Genomic DNA, 23,081 nt, shown 5'->3' with positions numbered 1-23,081 from the left:
AACTCATTAAATTAATTTAGAAAATAATAAATATATTTTCACATGCACAGAGAGCTAGCTGACAGTGCAGACAGATGAAAAATTTCTGCTGTCTCCCTCAAATCCAGCTAGGATTTTAATTACAGAAATGTTCTCCCTCCTCTTTGGCACCACTTTGACAGTTTTACTCTCGCCTTAATCAACTTACTGCTTTTCTCTGTCATAAACAATGGGATTTGCTTATGCGAAGTTGAAAGCTTTTGCAAACTGCTTCTATGCTCATCCCTGGTGTGGCCTGTGCCCCACACTGCCCAGCTCTCACTGTGCTGCAGCAGACTTCTACCACACTACCATTCCCAATGCCTCAGCCTCACCGCCTGCTTATCAACTGCCCTAGGCAGGGACGGAAGTCTTTCTGATCCTGGGACACGTATCTGTCCCTTCTTGTTAGATATCAATGCCCTGAAAACAGTAAAGAATGCAATTTACAATGAAAATAAACAGCAACAATTAGTTGATTCTAACTCACATTGTTTATCTCATATGGTACCTACTTATATTTGCATTTGCGTGTATATGAGGACTCTAAATTCTATAATGAATGTGACATGCTTCCCCTACCCCCCATGGCCCTGTGCTACTCTGTAAGACATCTGTTCTCTGGACAGAGGAGAATTGAATTGCTATGTGCACCAGGGCCTGCAAAATCTGCGGTTCATAACCTGCCATGAATAATTCGAATGCTTTGCCATGGAATCCAATAATGTTTATATTAAATATATTTTTCTGTTAATTATTCTACAGTGTAAACTTGCTTGATCACGAAATACTTGAACACTTGGGAAGACATCATTTCATTATGTCTCGGTGCTTGAATCACAACATATGTGACACCATGATAACAGAAGATCCCACTAAATTTCTCTTTACTTCCATGTCCTTCAGACCAAATATCCTCATGATGGAATCTATAATGACAATGGACTTATCAATAGAAGTCTAAGATACATGTTTTTGCTGACACATAGCTAAGAATACAGTTGTGACTTGAATAATAGAAGAGGTCTTCATTATAAATGGGTATGTCTGTGGACTGGAGAAACGGCTCAACAGTTAAGAGCACTTGCTACTCTTGTAGAAGACCTCAAGTTTGGCACCCACAGAGCAACTAACAATTGTCTATAACTCTAGTACTAGCGCATCTGAGGCTATCTTCTAGCCTCTGTGGGTACTACACATACAAGATGCACATATATACAGCCAGACAAAACATTCATGCACATAAAATCAAAACAGAATAGACCTAATAGGATCAAAACGCAATGTACAAAATTCTCAAAGAACTAATCAAAATATTTTTAAAATCACGGTCTGACTTGTCTCTTTGCCAATTAAACCAAATATTCCTTTTAGCATTGGGAAACCAATTCAGTTTTATTTTATCTTTATAGTCTTTTCTAGTAGGAGCAAAACTTTCTCATGTAGCAAGAAAAAATGATCTTAATAACAGGTGTCTTCTTATATGTAGAAAAGCATCTCTTTTGCTTCTGTTTTATAGTCAAATCTCACACAAGTGATGTATGACTTAACAGAAAATTTGCATCATGTTGCTTTTAGTTCAACTTAGCAATGTAATGATTTTCTTTAAGCAGCACAATAGTCACGTTCTTCATATCTGAGTGAGAAAACAGCACCTATTTACTTTGGTTCAGCAAGTTGGTGCCTGAACTGAGTGTGCTTTGATAACTTCTACTCTTGCCAATACCTTAAGGACCGTTCGTCTATTGAGTTGACCCTTCTTCCCCTTTCTTCATGCAAAAGAAAGAGAAACATCTTTTAGCTAATAACCAGTGACACCACACTTCCTGTTCTAATAACTTTCCATCACAATCAGCACACAGATGTCCTCCTGTATGTCTTCAGTTACAGATTATCCTACTCTGTGTTGTTAGATAGATTCTGCTGCATCAGCCAGAAAGATAAAGGCTACACTTCCATTGCGTTCAGTTGTTTCTGGTAAATTCCCGTAGTAGGACACCATTACCAACTTTTCACCCAGGACTAGAGCTTCCATGTAAGAAACCTCAGGCAAACACCCTACATTTCAGTGTTCAGACACAACCACTTTGTCATATTCATATTTGTTTCACTTCATGCTTCACAGATGCTGTATAAACATTTCGAACGTGGTGTTTGGAAAGAAATAAAACATCCATTATCTGTTTTGACTTTACTTTCTGAGCTATTTGCAAAAATGTTGGGCAACACAAGAAATACTGAAGACACAACATACTGAAGATACAACTATCTCACTTTTCTTCTCACCATTTCCACTCTTTTTTCTGTCAAAAATGTATAAACAGGAGAAATATTATTTCCACTGTTATCTTCTCACCATACTATTTTGATTATTATCTATTTTCAAGCATACTGTTAATTTGTAACAGCACCATACTGTCATTTCATAGAACACACTGAGGCCACAGTCACTCCCTTTGAGTCAAATGCTTTATTGAAGACATACTGTTCACGAAAAGTTTCCTGAAGGATAAGAAGTCCTGCATATTCAGGATTAGTATAATCTCAAATCTCCCCGAGGAGCAAGCAGCTGACTGGGGCAGCTGCCCTGCCACATACAGTGGTGCTGGATAATTTATTCTCTCGAAGCCGTGTTGGACCGGGAACCGGGTGGCTGCGGAGGAAGCCCTAGGCCTCCTCCACTGTGCTGCTCACTGTATTTATGTCAGGGTGTTCCGAGTGTGGAGCCTGCTGTCTTGCAGTGTTTCCCGTATGTCCACCCTTGGTAAACACTATTTCTTGTTTTAGGAATTATTGAGATTCTTTAATAACAATTGGCTGGTAACAGTGAACTCTGACCCCGCCCCGCCTTGGCTCTCTTAGAGAACATCATCAGGCCAATGTATAATACGCCCATGACACCTCAGTAAATGTATTCTCAGTGCATGGTGGCTTTTGTTCTGTGAGTGTTTCTCTTTATTGCCATTTTTTCTTTGCCTTATTTTTGCTTTAGTAAAAGAAAAACGATTACAAACTATCTTGAGTGTATTATAAAGATCCATAGTACTTATAGAAGATGCATGTAGTTATAACTTCTAAATTTTTTGTTTTTCTTAAAATGTATCTTGGTGACTTCATGATGTGGCTTCCATGAGATGAGATTGTCATTCATCCATGATGTAGTGATGCAACCGTGGCTCAGGCCTGCATGAAACTCACAGTCCTTCTGCCTCATCCTCCCAGTATTGGGGTTATAGGAATACACTGTCACATCTACTGTAATCTCCAGGTTAACTAAGAAACAAATGTTTCGATATAATGTTATCATTGTTAAGGAAATGCCGTGGCTTTACAACCATATACCTAGCTGCCATCTAACACAACTGAACATATTTTACAAATAGAACTTTATACAGAAAAACTGTTCCTAAAGAAATAGAGCAACCATTTTACAATTTAAATTTCTTAGACCATTACAAAAGGAAAAAAACCAGAATAAATCAATAAATAGATTCAGCAGTCAAGAGAACTTGCTGTGCAATCACAAGGACTTGGAGTTCAAATCCAGCACTGCAACGAGGTGTCCAGCAGTGGCCTGTGAGTCCATCTGGAATGGAGTACAGTCAGGAAAACTGCTGGACTTGCTGGCTTCCAGCCCCATGCAGGAATCACAATCCCAATATCAAGAGACAATGCTTCAAAAGGTAGAAGAGAGTGGCAGGGACACTGGGTCTCTTCTTCTTGTCTCTGTGTGTACGCACACAGACATGTGCTATGTCTGCTAGACAGACAGACACGTATTATAAATAAATGATGCCGGTGCCATGGTTGTTGGAATAGTTTCAATTGTTCAAAAGTAAAGTCCCGTGTTAAGAGTCTGCACGAAGACAAATATTGTGTTGCTTTTAATGTTAGTCCTACTTGCCTTTAAGCATTAAAGAAAGCACCTCAGCTTCAATACATTGGAGAACCCTCTCGCTCTTTGTGGTACACGTAGCATATTGTTCGCAATTATTGCTGAATTGAACATGTCTCTTGCTCAATATGTCTACCATATTTCAGCAGAAAGAAAATTACAAAATCTTACCAGGTATCTGCTGAGATACAAACCTGAATAAATACACTGAATTTAAAATCTTATATAATTTTGACATCCACAGGCACAGACTCTAAGCTTAACCAATATAAAAAGGCAAAGGAATTATAGTCCTACTGTGGTAGAATATTTTATTATACTACTAGTTAGATGAATATATTTTAACTTTAATAGCTCTAAAATAATTTATTTAAGATGTAGTAGAAGCAGATCTGTATGATCAAGTATATTCCATATCAAAATATTGTAATATGAAATAATAAGACAATAAAGGTATTTGAGATGTCATATGCATAGTTTTACATTTTTCATGAAAGCCTATGCTAGCAATGGCTAATGAAAATGTACATCTCCAGGAGAAAGCAATATAATTCAAAAAAATTTAAATTATACTTTACAACCTTCTGTCATGAAAGCTACCATAGGCATTAAGGATATAGTTATTAAACTGATATAATAAATTCTCTTGGGTTCAACAATCTGAATAAAGCAAAATAATTTTAAGCAACTAAATATTAATATTACTTAAAAATCAGCAGTATGTTTGGATAACACAATGCTTCAATATGTTGCAGCTGCTAATGACAAGAAATAATGTTTTTGAGGAAGCAATCTTCAATTAATCATTTCCTCTTTTAGTGGAATAATTTATGGAAATGAAATGAGACTAATAAAGTAGAAAGAATGGGAGGAAAGAAAGAACTTAAATAAATTGCTTCCTTTTGTAACAACAGAAAGTCACGATATCCATCATTTGGCCAGAAATATCATGTTGCTTAAGGCCTTATTTAGCATTTGATTCTCTTCCAATAGTACCGAAATAGAAGGAATCACATTTCAGCTTCCCATTTATTTCATTCTCCATTTTAACCCCATAAACATTTCCCAAGATTGAAATGTGAACAAATGTAACGATCTTGGAAAATGTAATCTCAGATAGGAGACAGATGGATGAGGTAGTGAGCCACGAACTCATTCCTTCTTTGATTTCTGGTATTGGATTTTGATGTGTTTGTCCCTTATTGAGAATTGAGTTTCACAGAAAATAACTATAAAAATCAAACACAAGAGAGGTAGATAGATACAAAGTAATTTAACTAGCCATTTCTGACACTTAGGAAATATAGTTACTAGTTGAAGAACTATAGTTACTATATAAAGACAAATCAATTCTAGTTGCTTTATCACATTGGATTTGTGATATTTTTCATTTATATTCCCCGTGGACGGTCAAGCAAAAAGAAAAAAAAAATGAAGCATGGCCTACAAATCTGGTGAAACATAAAACAGTAGCAATATGTTCATAAGCATTGATCACTATGATCCAGAAATACAAAATTTTATCAGCAAAAAGATTTCAAGTAGATGAAAAACATCTTAGTAGCAGGCAATTACAAGGCATATCATGGATGAAGGGGTTGTATGTCATGAGCTAATAAAAAATTAAAAATGAAAAGAAGTAAAAAGCCATTATAACATAGCCTTTACATGCATTTTACATCTGCACATTTAGATGGATAGCAACAATTTATCAGTTGTCTTTATTTTGGAGCAGTTAAAAGTCTAAAATATAAATTGTAGCACATGAAAGGAATCACACTTGTTTATCAGTGGGATGTCTGTGACATAGGTTTTCAATGTTCATGGTGATGGTTGCAGCCATCAGTCTCAGTAAGTGTTGGCAGACTGTGATGCAGGCTTCTGCATGAAAGCACAGTCATTTCCATCTGATCCATCTATTAGAAATGTGACCAATGTTAATGAAGGTTAATGAATGTGAGTTGACAAGAACCAAAAGACCAAATGAGATCTTACAGAAAATGTAAGGATATGATATAACTACTTGATAAAGCCTATTAAAGTTACAAACTACATCTTAGGTGCACATCAAGACATGTTTTTGTTTCTGGGTATTACATTTCAATTGGATATAGTGTATTGAATTTTAAAATTCAGGTAGTTTTCAATATTTCTTATGTGTTTATATTTATTTGGATTGATTCTTAGAATGTGCTTGTCAGCATATGGACAGTGAAAGGGATAAGCAGATTGGTAGGCAAGGGAATTTGACCAGTATTATTTTAAGTAATTATTTTGTTGGAGAAAGTATCTTTCTAGTCACTAGCTAGTGTGTCTTATTTTTAGAAAAATTATTTTGAAATAATGATGAAATCAATGTGTTATGAAATGAAACATGAGACTTGCCACAGCTATATTCTTTTAGTAATATATGATATCACGACTAGAGCTCTTCTAATCATAGGGCACAATGAAACCTAAAAGCTTACAGAGTGGTACCAATATGCATATATTTACTGTAATATTATGAATCTATGTGCAACATCTGGTGTATTTTATTTTCGTGACTTTATAGTGAATGCTTTACCAAAGAAAGCAAAATAACCTATATGCCAGAGCATGATTGCCATAGGAACAATTGTTTGAAAAAATAGAACAGGAAACATAGAATTTAATCTTTCATTTACGTTCCCTAAGCGATTTGATGGGAGATAGGAAACAATCATTTGCAGAAGCAGAAGCCTCCCAGAAACAACAATGAAAATACCATCTTGTATTATAATGATATTAGATCCCTACAGCTTTTGGAATTAAAGGAAAAAGGCAGACAACTTAGAATCTTTATAGTAATTAAATTTAATTGCAAAATAGATTATCTGGGATGAGATGAAGATTTTTGTAAAGAAAAGAAAATAAATGAAAATATTGCAAACCTCACACATATTTAGTAAATGTAATTGATTGTTTGCCTAAGGCGACATCTGAAGATAACTGTTGCTCATTGATTACTCCAAAGAGAGGAGTTTCAAGGGTGTCTATAAAAGTCATAGCAGGCAATACCATGTGACTTGCTTCTACAATGCACACTCATCACATTTCAACTGGTTTCATGTTAGTTTGTGTCTTACCTTTACTCTTGATCAGAGCTGAAGTTGCTTTATTTTAGAAGGAATTTTCTAATCTTTCTTCCCTGTGTCAAACTCTATGAATCTGACATTTGTTGGGACTAAATTCTCTGTCTAAAGTCACGAGTCTACCTGGTTTGCATGAATGCCAATCTGTAGCCTTCATCAGTCCCGACTTATAAATCAAAGAACAGTTTTTTTTTTTCATTTCTTCTACCTATGATTATGACTAGGAATTTTTTCATTGTTTCCCTCACCTACATGGGCATTTCTTTCTCCCTAAGACTTTTATTGAAGAATCTGTCTGCAAGATTGGATCTGGAATTCTGCACTAGATTGCCATTCCTGGGCCATTTTCTTTCTTAGCAGCTCATGATGTAGTAGCACATGGAATCTTCATGGTTGTTTTATAGGTGGTATTTCATAATTTATGGAGCTCTGTGTTTTAAATGGATGACATCAGCACCTGATCAAACCTCATGGCTCCTCTTTGGGTTAAATGCTCATATTCATATTTGGAAAATGGTAGAGTACAGATCATAGAATCATTGTCACAAAATACTAAATTTATGGCTCCTTAGACCAAAAGGGCAGTACTGCCAAAGAGATTTTATGAAATTTGGGTATGATTTTTGATGCCAACCAAGATAAATTGAGATGGGCTAGCTGTTGAGATAATTTAGAAGATTGCCTTACTTCTGTGGATATTTTATTATGGGACATTAAAAAGGAACTGCATCTATGCAGAACAGCCAAGAAAACTATTAGAAAGTGAAATTGAATGATGCCACTCAATTAGAAGATAGGGCATAAAGTTTCCAGGATCCAGAAACATAAGATGGTGGTATGAATTTTAAAAATGAAGCTTTTTGCTTTCTGGACACAAAATCATAAATTGTGCTGCAGCTCATTTTGGCTTGAAAGGAGGGAGGAAAAGAGACAGTGGAGAGGTAATTGACTTGGCCAGTCATTTTCTTAAATGCAAAGTTGGACAAGCTCCAATTTCAGGCACACTCTCCTTTGAGGGTAAGGAATGGATTGGAAACAACCTGAATTCTGCATTAGCATTGTGCCTAGTGTGCAGTTAGAAAGACAAGATTTTCCAGCGCACATGAACTATTAGGGTTGGATACGAAGGCTTTGGGTGAGCGGCCATGGTGATAGAGAGGAGTGTTTTGGGACCAAGGGAAGTGAGGTGGAGTTTCCCGTTTCATCCAGAACAGTTCAGCTTACTCCTGCTCTGCACAATAGGAACATTCAGTGAGGGTGTGTTGAAGGTTATATCAGAAGTGCAATTTCTTTCACCTTAATTTCAAGATATTTTATATATAGTCATTTTATTAAAAACTCAGGATATGTAAAATATAGAGTGTTACAGAATATGTTTACTATTACAGCTGGAAGTGATCATACTGAAGTGTATAATTTAGCTTCATGTTGCTTAGAAGCTTTCTGTTAAAAACCATCTAATATCTCTACTTGTTTCCATATGAGCACATATATTTTATTGAATGTGAGAAGTGACATTAGCAAGACAACATACATGATTTAAACAGGGTTGGGCTCTGGATTGGGGCCCATTTACCTTCAAATATTGATATCTACTAGGCTGAGATAATTCACGGATCCCTAATGGTAAGACTGAGCCTGGCCAAATGGGGATTCCTGCCTGACTCTGCTCACATTTGAACTTCACTCTAACCTACACTGTGTATGCTTTGTGTTTGGTCAATTACCAACAAAAGCAGCCAACAAGCACAGGGACCTTTGAGGAAGGAGTGTTTTATTGCTTTGGAATTTTGAGGGCTGTTTGGACCTTTGCTCCCATCTATCTCAAACATAAAATAGAGGTACTTACCAACCGAAAAGAAAAAAAAATAGAAATAGTTATTGTAACACTAAACTGTCACAATTCCTTTTCATCCCACATAAGTATGCTAATTGAGTTATTTGGAGAAGAATTCATTCACACTTTACTCTTTATCACAAAATAATTCTATGCACTTAATTTTTATAGGCTTGAACCAACACAGTAACACCAAAGCACATCTTCAAAATGGGCAACATTAGCTCCAATAAAATCATTCAATAATCAACAATATTAATTTAAACATGTCTTACTTTAAAAAAAGTTCCTATTCAGAGACAGCTGACTCGAGCTAGTGGGAGCTCATGGAGTCTGGACTAATGGCTGGGGACCAACCTAGGCCCTCTGAATGTGGGTGACAGTTGTGTGGCTTGGTCTGTTTGTGGGGCCCCTGGCAGTGGGACCAGAATTTATCCCTGGTCCATGAACTGACTTTTTGGAGCCCATTCCCTGTGGAGGGATACTTTGTTGAGCCTTGATGCAGGGAGGAGGAACTTGGTCTTGCCTCAACTTGATATGCCAGACTTTGTTGACTCCCCATGGGAGGCCTTACCTTCTCTGAGGAGTGGATGAGGGTTGTGGGGGAAGGTGCCGGGGTGGGGAGTTGGAGGAGGAGAGGGAGGGGAAACTGTGGGTGGTATGTAAAATGAAAAAATATAAAATAAGAAAAAGTCCTTGTTCAGTTTTCCCATCTGTATAGGAGACATTTCTATGTCATTAGATATTATTTTGAAATAGTATACAGGGCCGGGCAGTGGTGGCGCACACCTTTAATCCCAGCACTGGGGAGGAAGAGTCAGGGGGATCTCTGTGAGCTTTTGCTTCTGATATTTATCTTTAACTCTCAAGATACAAGCACATAAATTCTTTAATATAATGAATTAATAATTACTATTTCCTCATGTGTGAAATGATGCTGACCATAGTACAATATTTTCATTTGAAATAAACTCATGGAAAACAGTAGATATTCAATTGTCTAAATGGAGTCTGCTCCTTGTAAAGCTCAGGAGGAGACAGCTAGTACAGTCATCTTCCTTAGGCAAAGACAACTAAAACTTCACTCCTCTTCACTGGTCATTTCCCTTAAAGTCAGGAGAGTAACCCACCGGGAAGCCATTGACCAGAAATGTCTAAGAGTGAGTGATTAAAGCATTTGATCCAACATCTCCTGATTCTCCCACAATCCTACCAAGGATTTTTGAGTCTGATGACAACCCATTGAGACTATGCACAATGGGGCCTGCATTTCAAGAAGGAATTGGATTTCGCAATGCATGCTCAAGTGCTATGTGTAGTAGTGGTTCCTCTTTAAAAAACATACAACAAGAATTATCTACACACATAGGAAATCAAATGAAAATTAATCAAAAAAAAAAAGAGCAAGAGTGTTTTGTGATACCGTGCAAGGTACCTGAAGCGAAAACAGGATGATTGTGTTCGGTTACAGTGTACATGCTTTGCATGTTAACTATTATTTTTTAACTGTTCATTAGTGCCCTTGTCATTGGGAAGTTCCCCCAGCAGAGGGAAGCACAGCTTCATTATTAATCTCATAAGTTGAAATAGAGAGAATGAGCTTGTACTGCAATGATACATTTTAAATGGAGGTTGATTGATGTTTCGAGTGAAATAAGCAACTGTGATGTTTAAAATGTCTTAATATCTTACAGAAAGCATACAGCATATTGCTTGCAAATTGCCCACTTCGAGGAAATATACAACTAGTATTTTAACATAAGGACATTGCTTCCTCATCTATCTGACTCAAATACTCAGAAAGAATATACTGGCTTTGTATCATCATCATATAGACATATGGCTTCTCAGTTGATTTGAACATTAACTCTATTAAGTTTATTTGATAAGTTTAGTTGATATGTTTTAATTAAAAATTCTATTGCCTACCTCCTTGACTAGCTAGTATGTAAAAGGATGTTCATAAACCTGGCTTCTTTTTGTCTAAGACATTTGAGTTTTGTGTCTCATAAAGATCTAAAATCTTGAATTTCTTACACTTGTGATCATAAAAGCTATTCCCGTTTTGTGTGTTCTTTAGCAGTTACTTCAGGCCAGATCGTACTTCCCCCTAAGTACTCTTGAAGAGATGTGTGCACTCTTGTCAATTTAGTGTCAGAGGTTTAAAGTTGAAGAGTGTGACTTACCATGGTGCTGTAAGTCTGAACAGTGAGTCAGTGGGTCTCCATTTCTTATATCTTGTCGTCTTGTGCGTCTAAAACAATTACATTTAAGAGACATTATTCTATCTCTATTTTCCCAGTTAAAAATTTCCGAAGAGTCAAATCTTATTGAATATTACAGACAAGAAAGCAAGACATGCATTTTCATCCAGTGTGGGTGGAGAAGGGGTCAAAGGTGATCAAATGGGGAACAAGGACACTGAATTCAGCAGCTGCAATCAAAGGCCTTTATCACTGACAGACAAGAAATGCTTGTTTTCCAACAGGTATCAGTCAACAGCAATCTAACACTGAGAAGCTCTAGACTTCACTTTAGAGGAAATAAGGAATAATATGCTGAAACAGCAACCCACTTCTTCAATAAACACAATCCAACTATTGTTCTCATCATCTATGTGGGTGTAAGCTTGAAAATTAAAATTCACATGAATGATGATTTTTCCTGATTGCTCAAACATCCTTTTAAAATATACTATTGTCTAACTTTAGAATGTTTAAACTAAAAATTCTTTCTTTTATTGCTTTTTAATTTTGTCATATCAGTATTTTATAGAAAAGCAACTTTTTTTTTATTTTTTGAGACAGAGTTTCTCTGTGTAGCCTTGGCTGTTCTAGAACTCACTCTGTAGACCATGCTGGCCTCGAACTCACAGAGATTGTTTGCCTCTGTCCTGAGTGCTGGGATTAAAGGCATGCACCACCACAGTCCAACTTAGAAAAGCATCTTTAATGTGTATTATTTGATTTTTTTCCTTTGGTATTAGGGTTTGAAGTCAGAGCCTATTGCATGTGCTGTACCATTGGACTACACTTCCAGCATCGGTCTCTTTCTTTCCTTGTTTTAGATAGGGTCTCCTTCTACAGTCAAGGCTGGATTCAGGTATACACCACCATGATTGCCCTATCCTATGGCTATGATTGGAAATGAGTTTATTTGTGCATTGGAGAAATGTAGGAAAACAACCACAAATGTTGAACTTAAAGGCAAGATCTTCTTTTGCTAGGAGAGTGGGTGGACCAAGATGACCTTCTCTTTTACAGAAGAACAGAATGTATACATCAGACTAGAGTTAGGTTCCTTGCCAGGCTTCTCAAACTGTATGTGAGGTTACTTGCAATTAGACACAGTTAGAGGAGGAGTTGGTCTCCTGCTACCAGATACAAAATAGATAAAGACAGAGAGATAAGAAAAAATGGAGAATGGCTGTGTGTAACACACAGGCAAAGCCTAGCTGTACTTGACTGATTTTTTTTCTTTTTCATCAATTTTAAAGGTATTATCTTGCGATGAAATTAGTTACCATCCTTGAAAAGAGCACCTTTATTGGTCATTGAAAATTGTAAACATGGAATTCATTACAGTGCTCATAAATTTAGAGGTCTAAAGTATTTATAGATTTCTATTTGTAGAAGTAGTGAGACTATCAAACAGATGTGTACATTTGAAAATTGAGCCAACAAGAAAACTGTGAAACTTGAGCCACAAAGCATTGGGGAAAGCCTTTCTCAATGGTTCAAGCTTTAAAAACTGCTATCAGAAGATATATATGCTGAAAGGACTCTACACACCCTTCTGAAACACATTTCTAGTGCCAGACACATGGAGTTGGATCAAGTAAAACTTATAATTCACAAGAAAAACAAAAGCACTATCTTTTGGTCTTAATTTGTGGATGTGCGAGAACCACTTGCAAATATATAAATATGAGTTTTAAATGATAGTTATTTTTATTTCTTTTTCTCATTTTTTGATAAGAAAAACTTAAAATTCAAACCTCTCATTACCAAATCTTGCAATGTTCTCATTATTATTTCTTATAAAGAAAATAGTCATTTTTAGATCAAATATGAATTCCACATGTACATTTGAGCAACACAAAAGTCCCCTAGAGCTAAAAAGTTTAAAGGACAAAAATTTCATCTTAAATAATTTATAATTATCACAGTAATGACTGTATATTGCAATGTATTGAAAGATCCATAGTTCCTCTAATCAAGATATATTAACTTCAGACTCAGCCAGTTTTTTCAACTGTAAAATTCCAACAGATTATGAAAGTGTTAATCATAACATTTCAATCTAGAATTCTGAAAGATTAAGAAAACTCGGTTATGTATGTGATCTACAGTAGGAGTTTTTACATTTAGAATCAGTGTGATTCTGTGTTCTAATTTTATGCTAATATGATGAAGCTAAGTTGTTAATGAATTTCTTAAAAAAGATATATTATTTATTTATTTTATGTATATGTTTGTGCATCTGTGTGCATTCATAGATATACCATGAGACCAGAAGAGGGGGTTGGAGACTCTGATGCTGAAGTTCTATGTGGTTGTGAGTCATCTCTGTGGGTCTAGGAACTAACCTGGGGTCCTCTGGAGGAACAGTGAATACCCTTAACCACTGAGCCATCTCTCCAGCCCCAGTTGTAGATTTTTAATATTGAAACAATAATTTCCCAAACATCAGTGAAAATATTTAAGTTGATGTTAGGGTCATGATTTCCTATAACATTTGTAACATTATAAATGCTGCAGAATATGTTTCACTACTGTGAAAGGCTGATACACAGCTTCTTTGGAAATGTTATCTATGCTAAAACAAAGTTATATTGCTCCTAGAGTGCAGTGGCTTAGGGATGGTGGTGACTTTTCTCTGTTTGAATAGGTCAATATGCATGGTGGTAAGCTTGAAGGTACATTAACGAGATATTACATATTCTTTCATTAATCCATCACTATGTCCTCCCAAAACAGTAATTATCAAGAAAGAAAGGCAACTATAAGGAAAGAGTAGAGAATCTGGTCATATTGCTGCTTTGTAAAATTAAGAACTATTTTTATTTTATTAGACACTAGTAAACCGATTTGTTTGCAAGTCTAGGTTGTGTCTAACAGTTCTCTGTAATATGAGAGCATTTTCTGAGAATAATGTTACATTAAATGATTAAATCGCCATTCTGTTTTATTGTTTTTATTTAAACATTCTATATACAATGTAGTTTACTATAATCTTTCTCCTCCTCAACACCTTCCCAAATCCTTCTCATTCTTTATGCCTTGGCTCTTGCATAGGAAGCTGCAATTTTGTTTAATCTGTTTGTGTTGTTCTCAATAAATTTTTGTTTGTGCATGTCTGCATTGTGTATGCTGTACAGATATTTTGAGCATGCAGATGTATGCATATGTGTGCCTGTATACTCGTGTAGGTCAGACTTTAACAGTGGTGCCTTCCTCTGTTGCTCTCTGTCACCACCACATCATCACCATCACCATCATCATCACCATCATCATCATCATCATCATCATCATCATCATCATCAATATCATTGTTTTGAGACAGGGTTTCTCACAAACCAGGAGCCCACTGAACTGGCTGAACCTGGAGCTCACCAGCTTTCTCACTGGAGAAGCTGATCAGTGAGCTCTCTGTGTCTGCGCGCCCTCCCCTCAGCAGTGTAGATCTGTGACTCTTTTCCAGGCTTTCCCCTGGGATCTGGGATTCTGAACTCAGGTACTCCTGCAACAAGCACTTACCAACTAAGTCCTCTCTCCTGCACCTGTCGACTAACTTCCTAATTATAACTTAGCAATTTTATTTAAACAATTCCCTGTAAAATAATTGTAAGTATTATCAAGATAACATTTAAAATGCATGAGTAGTACATATACACACGCTCACATACACATATGTGTGCACGCAGATGAAATTGATTATATAGTTTTTTGTTTCAAGTTAAAGCTATAAACACAGGATGATGTTGTAATAACAGGGACAATCAAAATTTCCTGAGGTAAATGAAATATTTTTAGGAATGTTACTTAATCAATATTAATACACTAAAGACATCAATGCAACATTTTTACATGTAGGAAGAAATTCTTGACTTTCACTGAATCTATGTGCATGTGTGTCTTGAGTGTTGGGACAGTGAGACACATGCCCGTTGCCTATGTGAAGCAGAGATGACCACCTTGTAGTTCAGTACTCTCCTTACTCTGTGCTTGAGGCAAGACCTTTTGTTGTTTGCTGCTGAAATACACCCATCAGGCTGGCTGGCTTGTCCTGCCCCTTGTCCCAGCTCACTTGCCACGGGAGCACTGGGAATGCACATGCTCACACTACATGCAGCATAGGTAGGTTTGGGGGTTCGATCTCAGGGCCTCACACTTGCATGACAAGGACTTTGCCCACTAACACATTGCCCCAGCCTTCATTTTGACTTTTTAGGATTAGGTATTTCTATATTCCTTAGATTCCAAAAGCAAATGAACTCCTGTCTGTTAAGAAATTTCTTTTTATTTGGTAACATAAATGGCCTTATTAAAATAAAAAAACAGAACATAATATCTCTAGATTAAAAAAAAAGTAGATTTGTGGATGATAGAACATTGGGTTCAAAAATCACAAGGCTGTCTTCTGTTCATAACTTTCTGTGTATTTTGACCCTATCTCTCTTTTATTAAAATAAAACCACAAATCTAATTTCCAAACATAAGAACTTAGGGATATTATGTTGTTGTTCTAAAGTCCTTCAGTTATTTGTTCTATCTCATTTAGGATCCAACTTTCCTACTCTACACTCTTCTTCTTGTTTTGTGGTTTTTAAGGAAATGGGAAAACAAACAAGAACAAAGTAACAATGACAGTCCTAACTACGACGTGTATACCCCAACCTCCCTTCATCTGCACAGCACAGCGGTGTGCTTCTTCAGAGGGCTGTTCTAGAAAGCAGACCACTAACTCTGCTAAGAAACAGTCTATTTCCCCCGTAACGCTCATCTTACCTCTTTGCAGTGGGAAAATAGCGTGAGCACGATGACCCATCCCAGGCACAGTAAGGGTCCCGGGCGAGGCAGCATTCTGCACAGGCCTTGCCATAAACATCACAGCGATGGAGAGGAAGCTGTGCCACCCCAGCAGCTGAGCCAATGTACAGTTGTTGCTGTGGATAGTAAAGAAAACACTCTTTTGACCTCTCCTTTAAAACCAACTTGTTTAGCCTCATCAACAATAAAGTATATTATGGATCGTAGTTGTTTTAGATATTTCTTCCATGGTCTGGCAGATGATACAGTTGTAAGTGGAGCAGAAACCAATTGTAAGCATCTGACTGCAAAATGGAGAGAGAGAGACATACTTTTCTCACTAGAGGACTGGTTGATGATACAGCAAGCCTTAACCAAGCCTGATGATATTCTGATGTAGATTCCAGGGACCCACATGATGGGAGATGAGAACTGACTTCCCCAAACAGGCCTCTGTCCCTCACACCTATGAATCACTCTATGACAACCCCAATACATAAACTATGAACAAAAATGCAACACATTTTAAGTTATATGGATACTGAGACATATAATAATAGTCCATAGGCAAAAGACTTTAAAGTATATTTTAATTTTTTAGGATGCAGATAAAAATTGAGTTTTAGAACAACTTCATTGTGAACAACAGGATGTTCATTGAAATTATAAATTGTCTGAAAGTCAGAAATGGACATGGTCAACATTGCATTCCCAGAGACTTTCACTTATAGGCTATATTTGTACATGTGGACGTGTGTGTGTGTGTGTGTGTGTGTGTGTGTGTGTGTGTGTGTATGTATGTATGTGTGCATGCATGTGTGTATGTAAATTGAATGTATACTGAAGTATTTACTGAAATCTAAGAAATTATTGAGGAGTAGTTTTATAGATAATAGGCCAGTGCTTAGAGTTAAGCAAAATACTGATATTTTATAAAAGTATAATAAGAGGTAAGAATAACAAATCTATTTCCTTGTGCATATATTTCCTTGTTAAATATGCTTTTACATGCAATGAAGTAGAGAAACAAATTATTATGTATATTAATAGATGCTTAATTTGTTTTGCTATATTAATTTTAACATTATACAGAATGAGTTTGTAAATCAACACAGTTTAAGAAATGTTGATTCCTTAGTAACATATTATGTTTCATCTTTTTTAAAATAATGTTCTTAGAGATATGCTGAATAATGGCAGTTTCAATGTGATAAAAAATGAGGCTGATATAACATATTGAGCAAAAGTGAGATGACTTAGGGCTTTGTAGCAAATAACCGTAAACATGGTTGACAATGATAAACATGGACATGATGACCCTGACACTGGCATCCTATTTTCTTTTGATGTCTTTGAGACAATTTTGTATAGGTTAGGTTAGCCTTAATCTCTTCAATCTCCTGCGCCCCCACCCCCACCCCATGCCCTGCCCAAGTGTTGGGATTATGGGTGCTGCTACCAGCCCTGGCTTTGTGATCCAGTCTGAAAAGGTCAGTGACCAAATTGGCCATATTACCAAAAGATCTCATGCTTGGCTAATAATGTTTCAGAAGCATATGCCAAATTCATAATTATAGATTTATAGGCATATGGCATTTGAGTAGGAAAAGAACTATCCAAACAAAGTATCTATATCTGATGCATGCCTTTAGGAGAAAAATAGAAAAAACATACAGGAAAAAGAAAAAAATCAAAAAGAGTATAGCCATCCACATGATTTATGGTTATGAAAACCTAAACTCCAATAAATTGCTCCAAATTAAATGCAATTCAATGTCATTTTGATTTCATCATAATTCTTCAGGATTACTAATGATACATAAAATAATCATGCTATTCACATGAAGCACAGGGGCTTGCAGGCATCAGTGAGCATAATCTAGTGACTAGCTTAGGAACCTGATGTGCTTTTTCTGCCCAATTTAACATCACCGCAGGAGATTTCACTAGCCTCCTTATGAGTGGTGGGCCATGAGAAGGACGTGATTTCATTATCTAGAAGGTTAGTTATAGTGTCACATGTCCCTCCTGAAATGCTGTCTCACTTTAAAAATGCTCCTAAGAGTGGATGAAATTGAGTCATATTGAGTGAAATCCATCTCCCCTCCATCAGTGGAAAATGTAAGTCCTGGATTCTTTCTTCTATTGTGATAACTGATATTGGCATTTTTTTAGTTGAATGTTGTATTAATAGACAATGCTTTAAAATGTTTAAAATCTTAATTTTCTTTTTCAAACAGGATGTTTGGCTAAATTAGACTTAGAGGTAATTCAGTAAGGATTGGCTCGGAAATCTAGCAGGGAAATAAATATAAATAAATACCTTTAAAATCATTACAGGAAAGATTATTCCTGTCTAGCTTCCACCCTGGAAAGCCCCAGATTTCCTTGCCAACATGTGACAATTTTTAGATTTGAAGAACAGGTGAATACATGTTAATGAGGTGTAAGATAGCAGTATCAGGTCAATAACATCTGCACTCTGAGTTTAAATATCTTGGAGATTATCAATCTATTTTGATACGTCTGTGTGGAAAGAGCACACACTGCATTTCGTTGGCAGTATGATTTAGTGTTTTGTTCAAGAGGTGGAACACTGTCAAAGGCAAGGCAGGCAAACAGATCAGAAACAACTGTAGCCAACTGAATCTTACACCCACAGTTCTGTACACAAGTTTTTACAGAAGAAAAGCAAGTCCTAGTTCACTATCATTTTTATATTATGTAAGTTACTAATTGACTTCAGCTTGGTCTACCAATTTAGTTCCAAAATTATCATTCATATATTGGACTGAAGCGTAGGTAGCAATGTAGAAAATGTAAATGTTAGAAGTCAAACTTGTGTCATACCCACAGTTATTGAGAAATCAGTTGCTTTTCTTGTGTGTCTTGTCAAAAGGTCTGTTTGATATGAATGGAAAGACTAATCAGAAGCTGCCCTTAAACTCTGAATTTTTAGCATTCTAGAATATTCTACTTGGGTGCGTCATTGTATGTTTAGCTGAGGTGAAAACCTCCTTTTCTGTTCTCATGATACAATACAGCCGAAGGTAGGAGCTGCATTTTAAGCTAAGATCTTCTGAACGTAACAACCAATTGCTTGCTTTTATGAATCTGTAAGGTGCATAGGTGTTTATTAACCTATAAGGCACAGATGACACAATTTCCTTCTGTTTGCTTGTTAGATTCTTTCACTACTCACTGTGAACCAATCTATAAAATATGACAGATGACAAATAGATCTATCAAGTTCAAGCAGAAAACTAACAGAACACAGTATTGACGGCAGCCTATTATGATTGTACCTGCTTCGTAGAAAGTTCCATTGCTGATATAGTTGTTGGTTCCTAAAAGAGAAGCAAAAGAAGTGTTTGATAAAGCTAATGGATAAGTGGTTAACACACTTACTAAGTTCTCAGGGAAGTAATATCACTGCTGACAACAAACGGTGTAACTGGAAATAAGATCTGTGAAGAAGCTGAAGAGGTGACTGCTAATGTGTGAATAAGGGCCCACCAGCATAGTCCAGATGGAAGTCCTTGGGGATCCTACCTGCAGCTGGGCAAGTTGTGTTTGTCACCCCCTGAATAGACCTAGAGAAAACTTCTTAGTAGGTCAACAGCAAATCAAGAAAAAGTAAATTATCTAATCCCCCTTTTCTTATTTCCTTAATTCATTATCCTCTATTTCCCCTTCTATTGGTATGTGAGACAAAGACAGGCATCCCATGTTCTCCTTGGTCCTTTAGGTGGAACTGGATGCTCTAACCTGACTGTCATCAGTTCCATTTACCTCACTGTCTTCTCCATCTCACCATCCTCTAGATGATCTTTCATTTTCAGAAGCAGAATTCCCCAGTGAAACTCCATTGAGCCTCCAAGTCCTTCAGTGATCACTCCCTTTTAGCATTCCCCATGTCTCTTTGGTGTCTGCCCGACAGTCCTGACTGCTTTAGCTCCCCTTGCCATTCTTGCCCCTCAGCCTTCATTGCACTGAGCTGGGCCACGCTGGTGCTGCCCACCCCACATGCAGAGGCAGAGCTCCAACTCCCCACTTCACACCTGATGGCAAAACTGAGCACAGGATTTTCTTCATTTCTGTACAACCTGCCCGGCACGCTAGTGAAACAAGTGGTGAAGGATGTGTATTAACTTAATGGGCTAATTTAGAGATTTCTAATGCTTTTCTATTGTACGGCATTGTACAGCTTAAGTGAGTAATAGGAATTATTAAATATAATAATGATTTCTTATAGAATTATCAATCACAAAGACAACTGTGATGCAAATAATTTCAGCCCATTGTGTCTACACAGAAAGGGCATATTTACTATTTAGTAGTATCAAGTCACAAAAATAAAAGCTGTATTTCATGATAAATATTCTGCTTTAAGGGATTTTAGGTTTTTACAATATTGGAATAAGTTAACAAATAAGGAATTAAATGTGTCAGGAGAAATTTCCATGGCAACCTCTCCCCCTCTAATCATCTCACATGAGAATTTCTCATGCGAATAAAAAAATAACTAAGTTCATGTGGGTCTATATTGAAGAAATTTTATAGTCAAGCTTCAAGGCATTGAAAGTTAACATCCAATGTAATAGAATATGAGGTCTAAGTTCTTTTTAAATAGAGTTGATTGCATTTCTACTTCATATTTATTGATAATACAAAAGGAAAGACATCTATAAAGTAGATGAAAATGGGTTATCACGTAAACTGTAAAAATAGGAGACAAACTCGAACACACATCAGATTTCAGTCATACTATTATGCCAATATTCAAGATTAAGCTCATATATTAATTAATATAACCTTATTTATTATTTATACCAGGAAGTTAATAGCAATTTAGAATATGTACTGCAATTGAATTTTAATGCACAATATATCACAATGACATCCATTTAAATAAGCTGTATTTTTTCTGAGAAATAACTAGCGGCAAATATGACTTCCATTTACAACAGATGTAGCTTCATAAGCATTTTTTCCATGAAATTGGTTTCAATTGCAAATTGAATTGGTGTTCAAGTTTAAAAAAATGAAATAAAAAACTTAGCATCTTTTCAAGATTTTCTATGACTCCAATTTACTATACATCTCCCAGATATTTTAATTTAGTCCTTATTAAACTTTTGCACTTGCAAAGCTTTTTCACCTGCTGATCCCGGGAGATTCTGATATAGCTCACTGGATGCTCAGTACCGGAAAGGAAGCTCCTTCAGAAGACTGGGGCTTGGAAAGCATCAATTATGTTTTACATTTGAATGAAAATTAAACTCTTTCATTTGTTTGCTCAGCTGTTCATGGAATATTGCATAAATTGGGTTAAAATGCAAGTGTTATTGATGTCACTGCCTTGCAACCCTTTCCAGCCAACAGAACTATAAAGAAAGCCCTTTGTCCCCAAGGCGCCATGGCTGCGTGTGAAACTTCACCAACTCAAAAGGAAAGCCCATTGGAAGGACTGGAAAGAAAAACCCACACTGACCAGTTAAGGTGAAAAATCACCATGTGTCTGGCTTTTTATATCTCCTTAACTTAAAAAAAGACAAAGATAGGGAAGCCAAGCATTCTAGAACAGATTTTTATGAGCATAACTATTTTCCAATAACTAACATTTACCAATTAGCTTAATTTTACTCTAAAAACAGAATCTTTATGAGTTTATGATTGCAGTCTTCATTATACGAAGAAATCGATGCTCCATAAGCTAAGCAGGTCACTCAGAAGCACATAGTGAACCCACTCAAGCTCAGGCGAGTGCTAGCGAAGCACATTTCAGTCTGCTGTATGGTAGTGCTACAGTGCAATTCGGAATATTTACTAGCAGGTGTGTTAGTTCCTTAGTCTGACACCAATGCCAACGTTACCTCTTAGAGTCTATTAAAAGCTCTGCTCTGAAATGGAAATTTCATTGCCAAAGAATATTTTTCTTCCTATGCAGTGATTGGGATGTGATTTCACCCCAAATAAAAGTATCTTGTAACCAAAACCACTGGAATGTTCTGTGATTAGCCAGGGTGTTTTCCTAAACCGATCTCAAGATGGCAAGAGGTATGTACTGGTTTTAATCCAAGAATTTATGGGTTATTCAGTCTGAAAGAGACTCATACCAACATGGTCTCATGGAGGTAGTAAAATGGGTAAATTAACTTAATATTAAATGTGTTTAAAAGTTATAAAAGAGTACCAGCTAGGATCATGACCTTAAATCTTTATCTTATGTATTTACCCTATCAAGCCAAGGGGCAGCTCAGTTGATCTTTTTAAACTGTATTTTATTTTACACGGAAAGACACAAGTGTCAAATAGAAACATAGAAACTGTGACATTTTCCTGCTTTTTCATTGTATGTGGCTATTGCTTTAATGTGTTGTGGTTTTTCTTTTTCTGTCCCCTGCTGTAAAATTAAACAAAGCTTGACAGTGAAATATTCCAATTGCTAGCCCACAATATATGTATGAACTTTGGCTGTTAGAATAGAATGCTGAAAGTAAATATTTCTGCAAACTCTGCCCAAGGATGTTTTGTCCTCTTGAGTGTCAAAGAAATAATCGTGACAATGTGCACAGCAGAGACCAGGAGGGGAATGGCAGCAGCATCTCTGGAAGGAGGTAGATTTCCAGTTGCAGCCATCTTCAACACAACTGAGATACATAAACAGTTTCTCCCTTAACACTACAAGGTTAATTTTTCATTCTTAGAGATTGGTAATAATTTCTCCAAATATGGATTAAATGACATAGATATGTGTCTTAGAAGGCATCACCGGTGTAAGTTTGAAATGTACTTCTTTGAAAATCCCCAAATAAGAACAAAATGTTATAGATATTAAATATCCATATGTACAAGTCTATTGGCTCCCATCATGCTATTTTAAAAGTCATTTTAGATTAAATTAGACTCCTTTCAAGTTGAAATTTTTATTAATATATCAAGGAATACAGGTAAGATGTCAAATGTTAACCTCAGATTTCAGAAACATTAAAAACAGAATTTAGTTACAATATTGAATTACTGCCAAAATATGCATGACTTAATTAATTAATAAAACACAGAAAATAATGAAAAGATGAGAAAAATTATTTATAAATGCTATAACATGACTAAAATGACTCTACACAATAAAATTTAATTTTATTTCGTGAAAACAGAAAATCAGTCTTTGAAACTAAGATGTA

At 36.2% G+C, this 23,081-nt stretch overlaps 1 protein-coding gene across 3 annotated transcripts in view; it reads right to left on the bottom strand.

Moving 5' to 3' along the window:
• Nucleotides 1-23,081, bottom strand: part of Sema3a (semaphorin 3A) — a 462,166-nt gene that overhangs the window by 6,136 nt on the left and 432,949 nt on the right. For all 3 annotated transcript variants that reach the window (XM_016008089.3, XM_076566308.1, XM_076566309.1), the window contains 3 exons: nucleotides 19,200-19,241; nucleotides 15,874-16,031; nucleotides 11,050-11,117 (listed from right to left, as the gene is read on the bottom strand). In XM_016008089.3, the coding sequence (XP_015863575.1) occupies nucleotides 11,050-11,117; nucleotides 15,874-16,031; nucleotides 19,200-19,241 (268 nt within the window). The remainder of the gene's footprint in view (nucleotides 1-11,049; nucleotides 11,118-15,873; nucleotides 16,032-19,199; nucleotides 19,242-23,081) is intronic.

This window comes from Peromyscus maniculatus, chromosome 3 (genome assembly GCF_049852395.1).
Source record: "Peromyscus maniculatus bairdii isolate BWxNUB_F1_BW_parent chromosome 3, HU_Pman_BW_mat_3.1, whole genome shotgun sequence".
NCBI lineage: Eukaryota > Metazoa > Chordata > Mammalia > Rodentia > Cricetidae > Peromyscus > Peromyscus maniculatus.
This window is presented reverse-complemented; position numbering and strand designations above follow the sequence as displayed.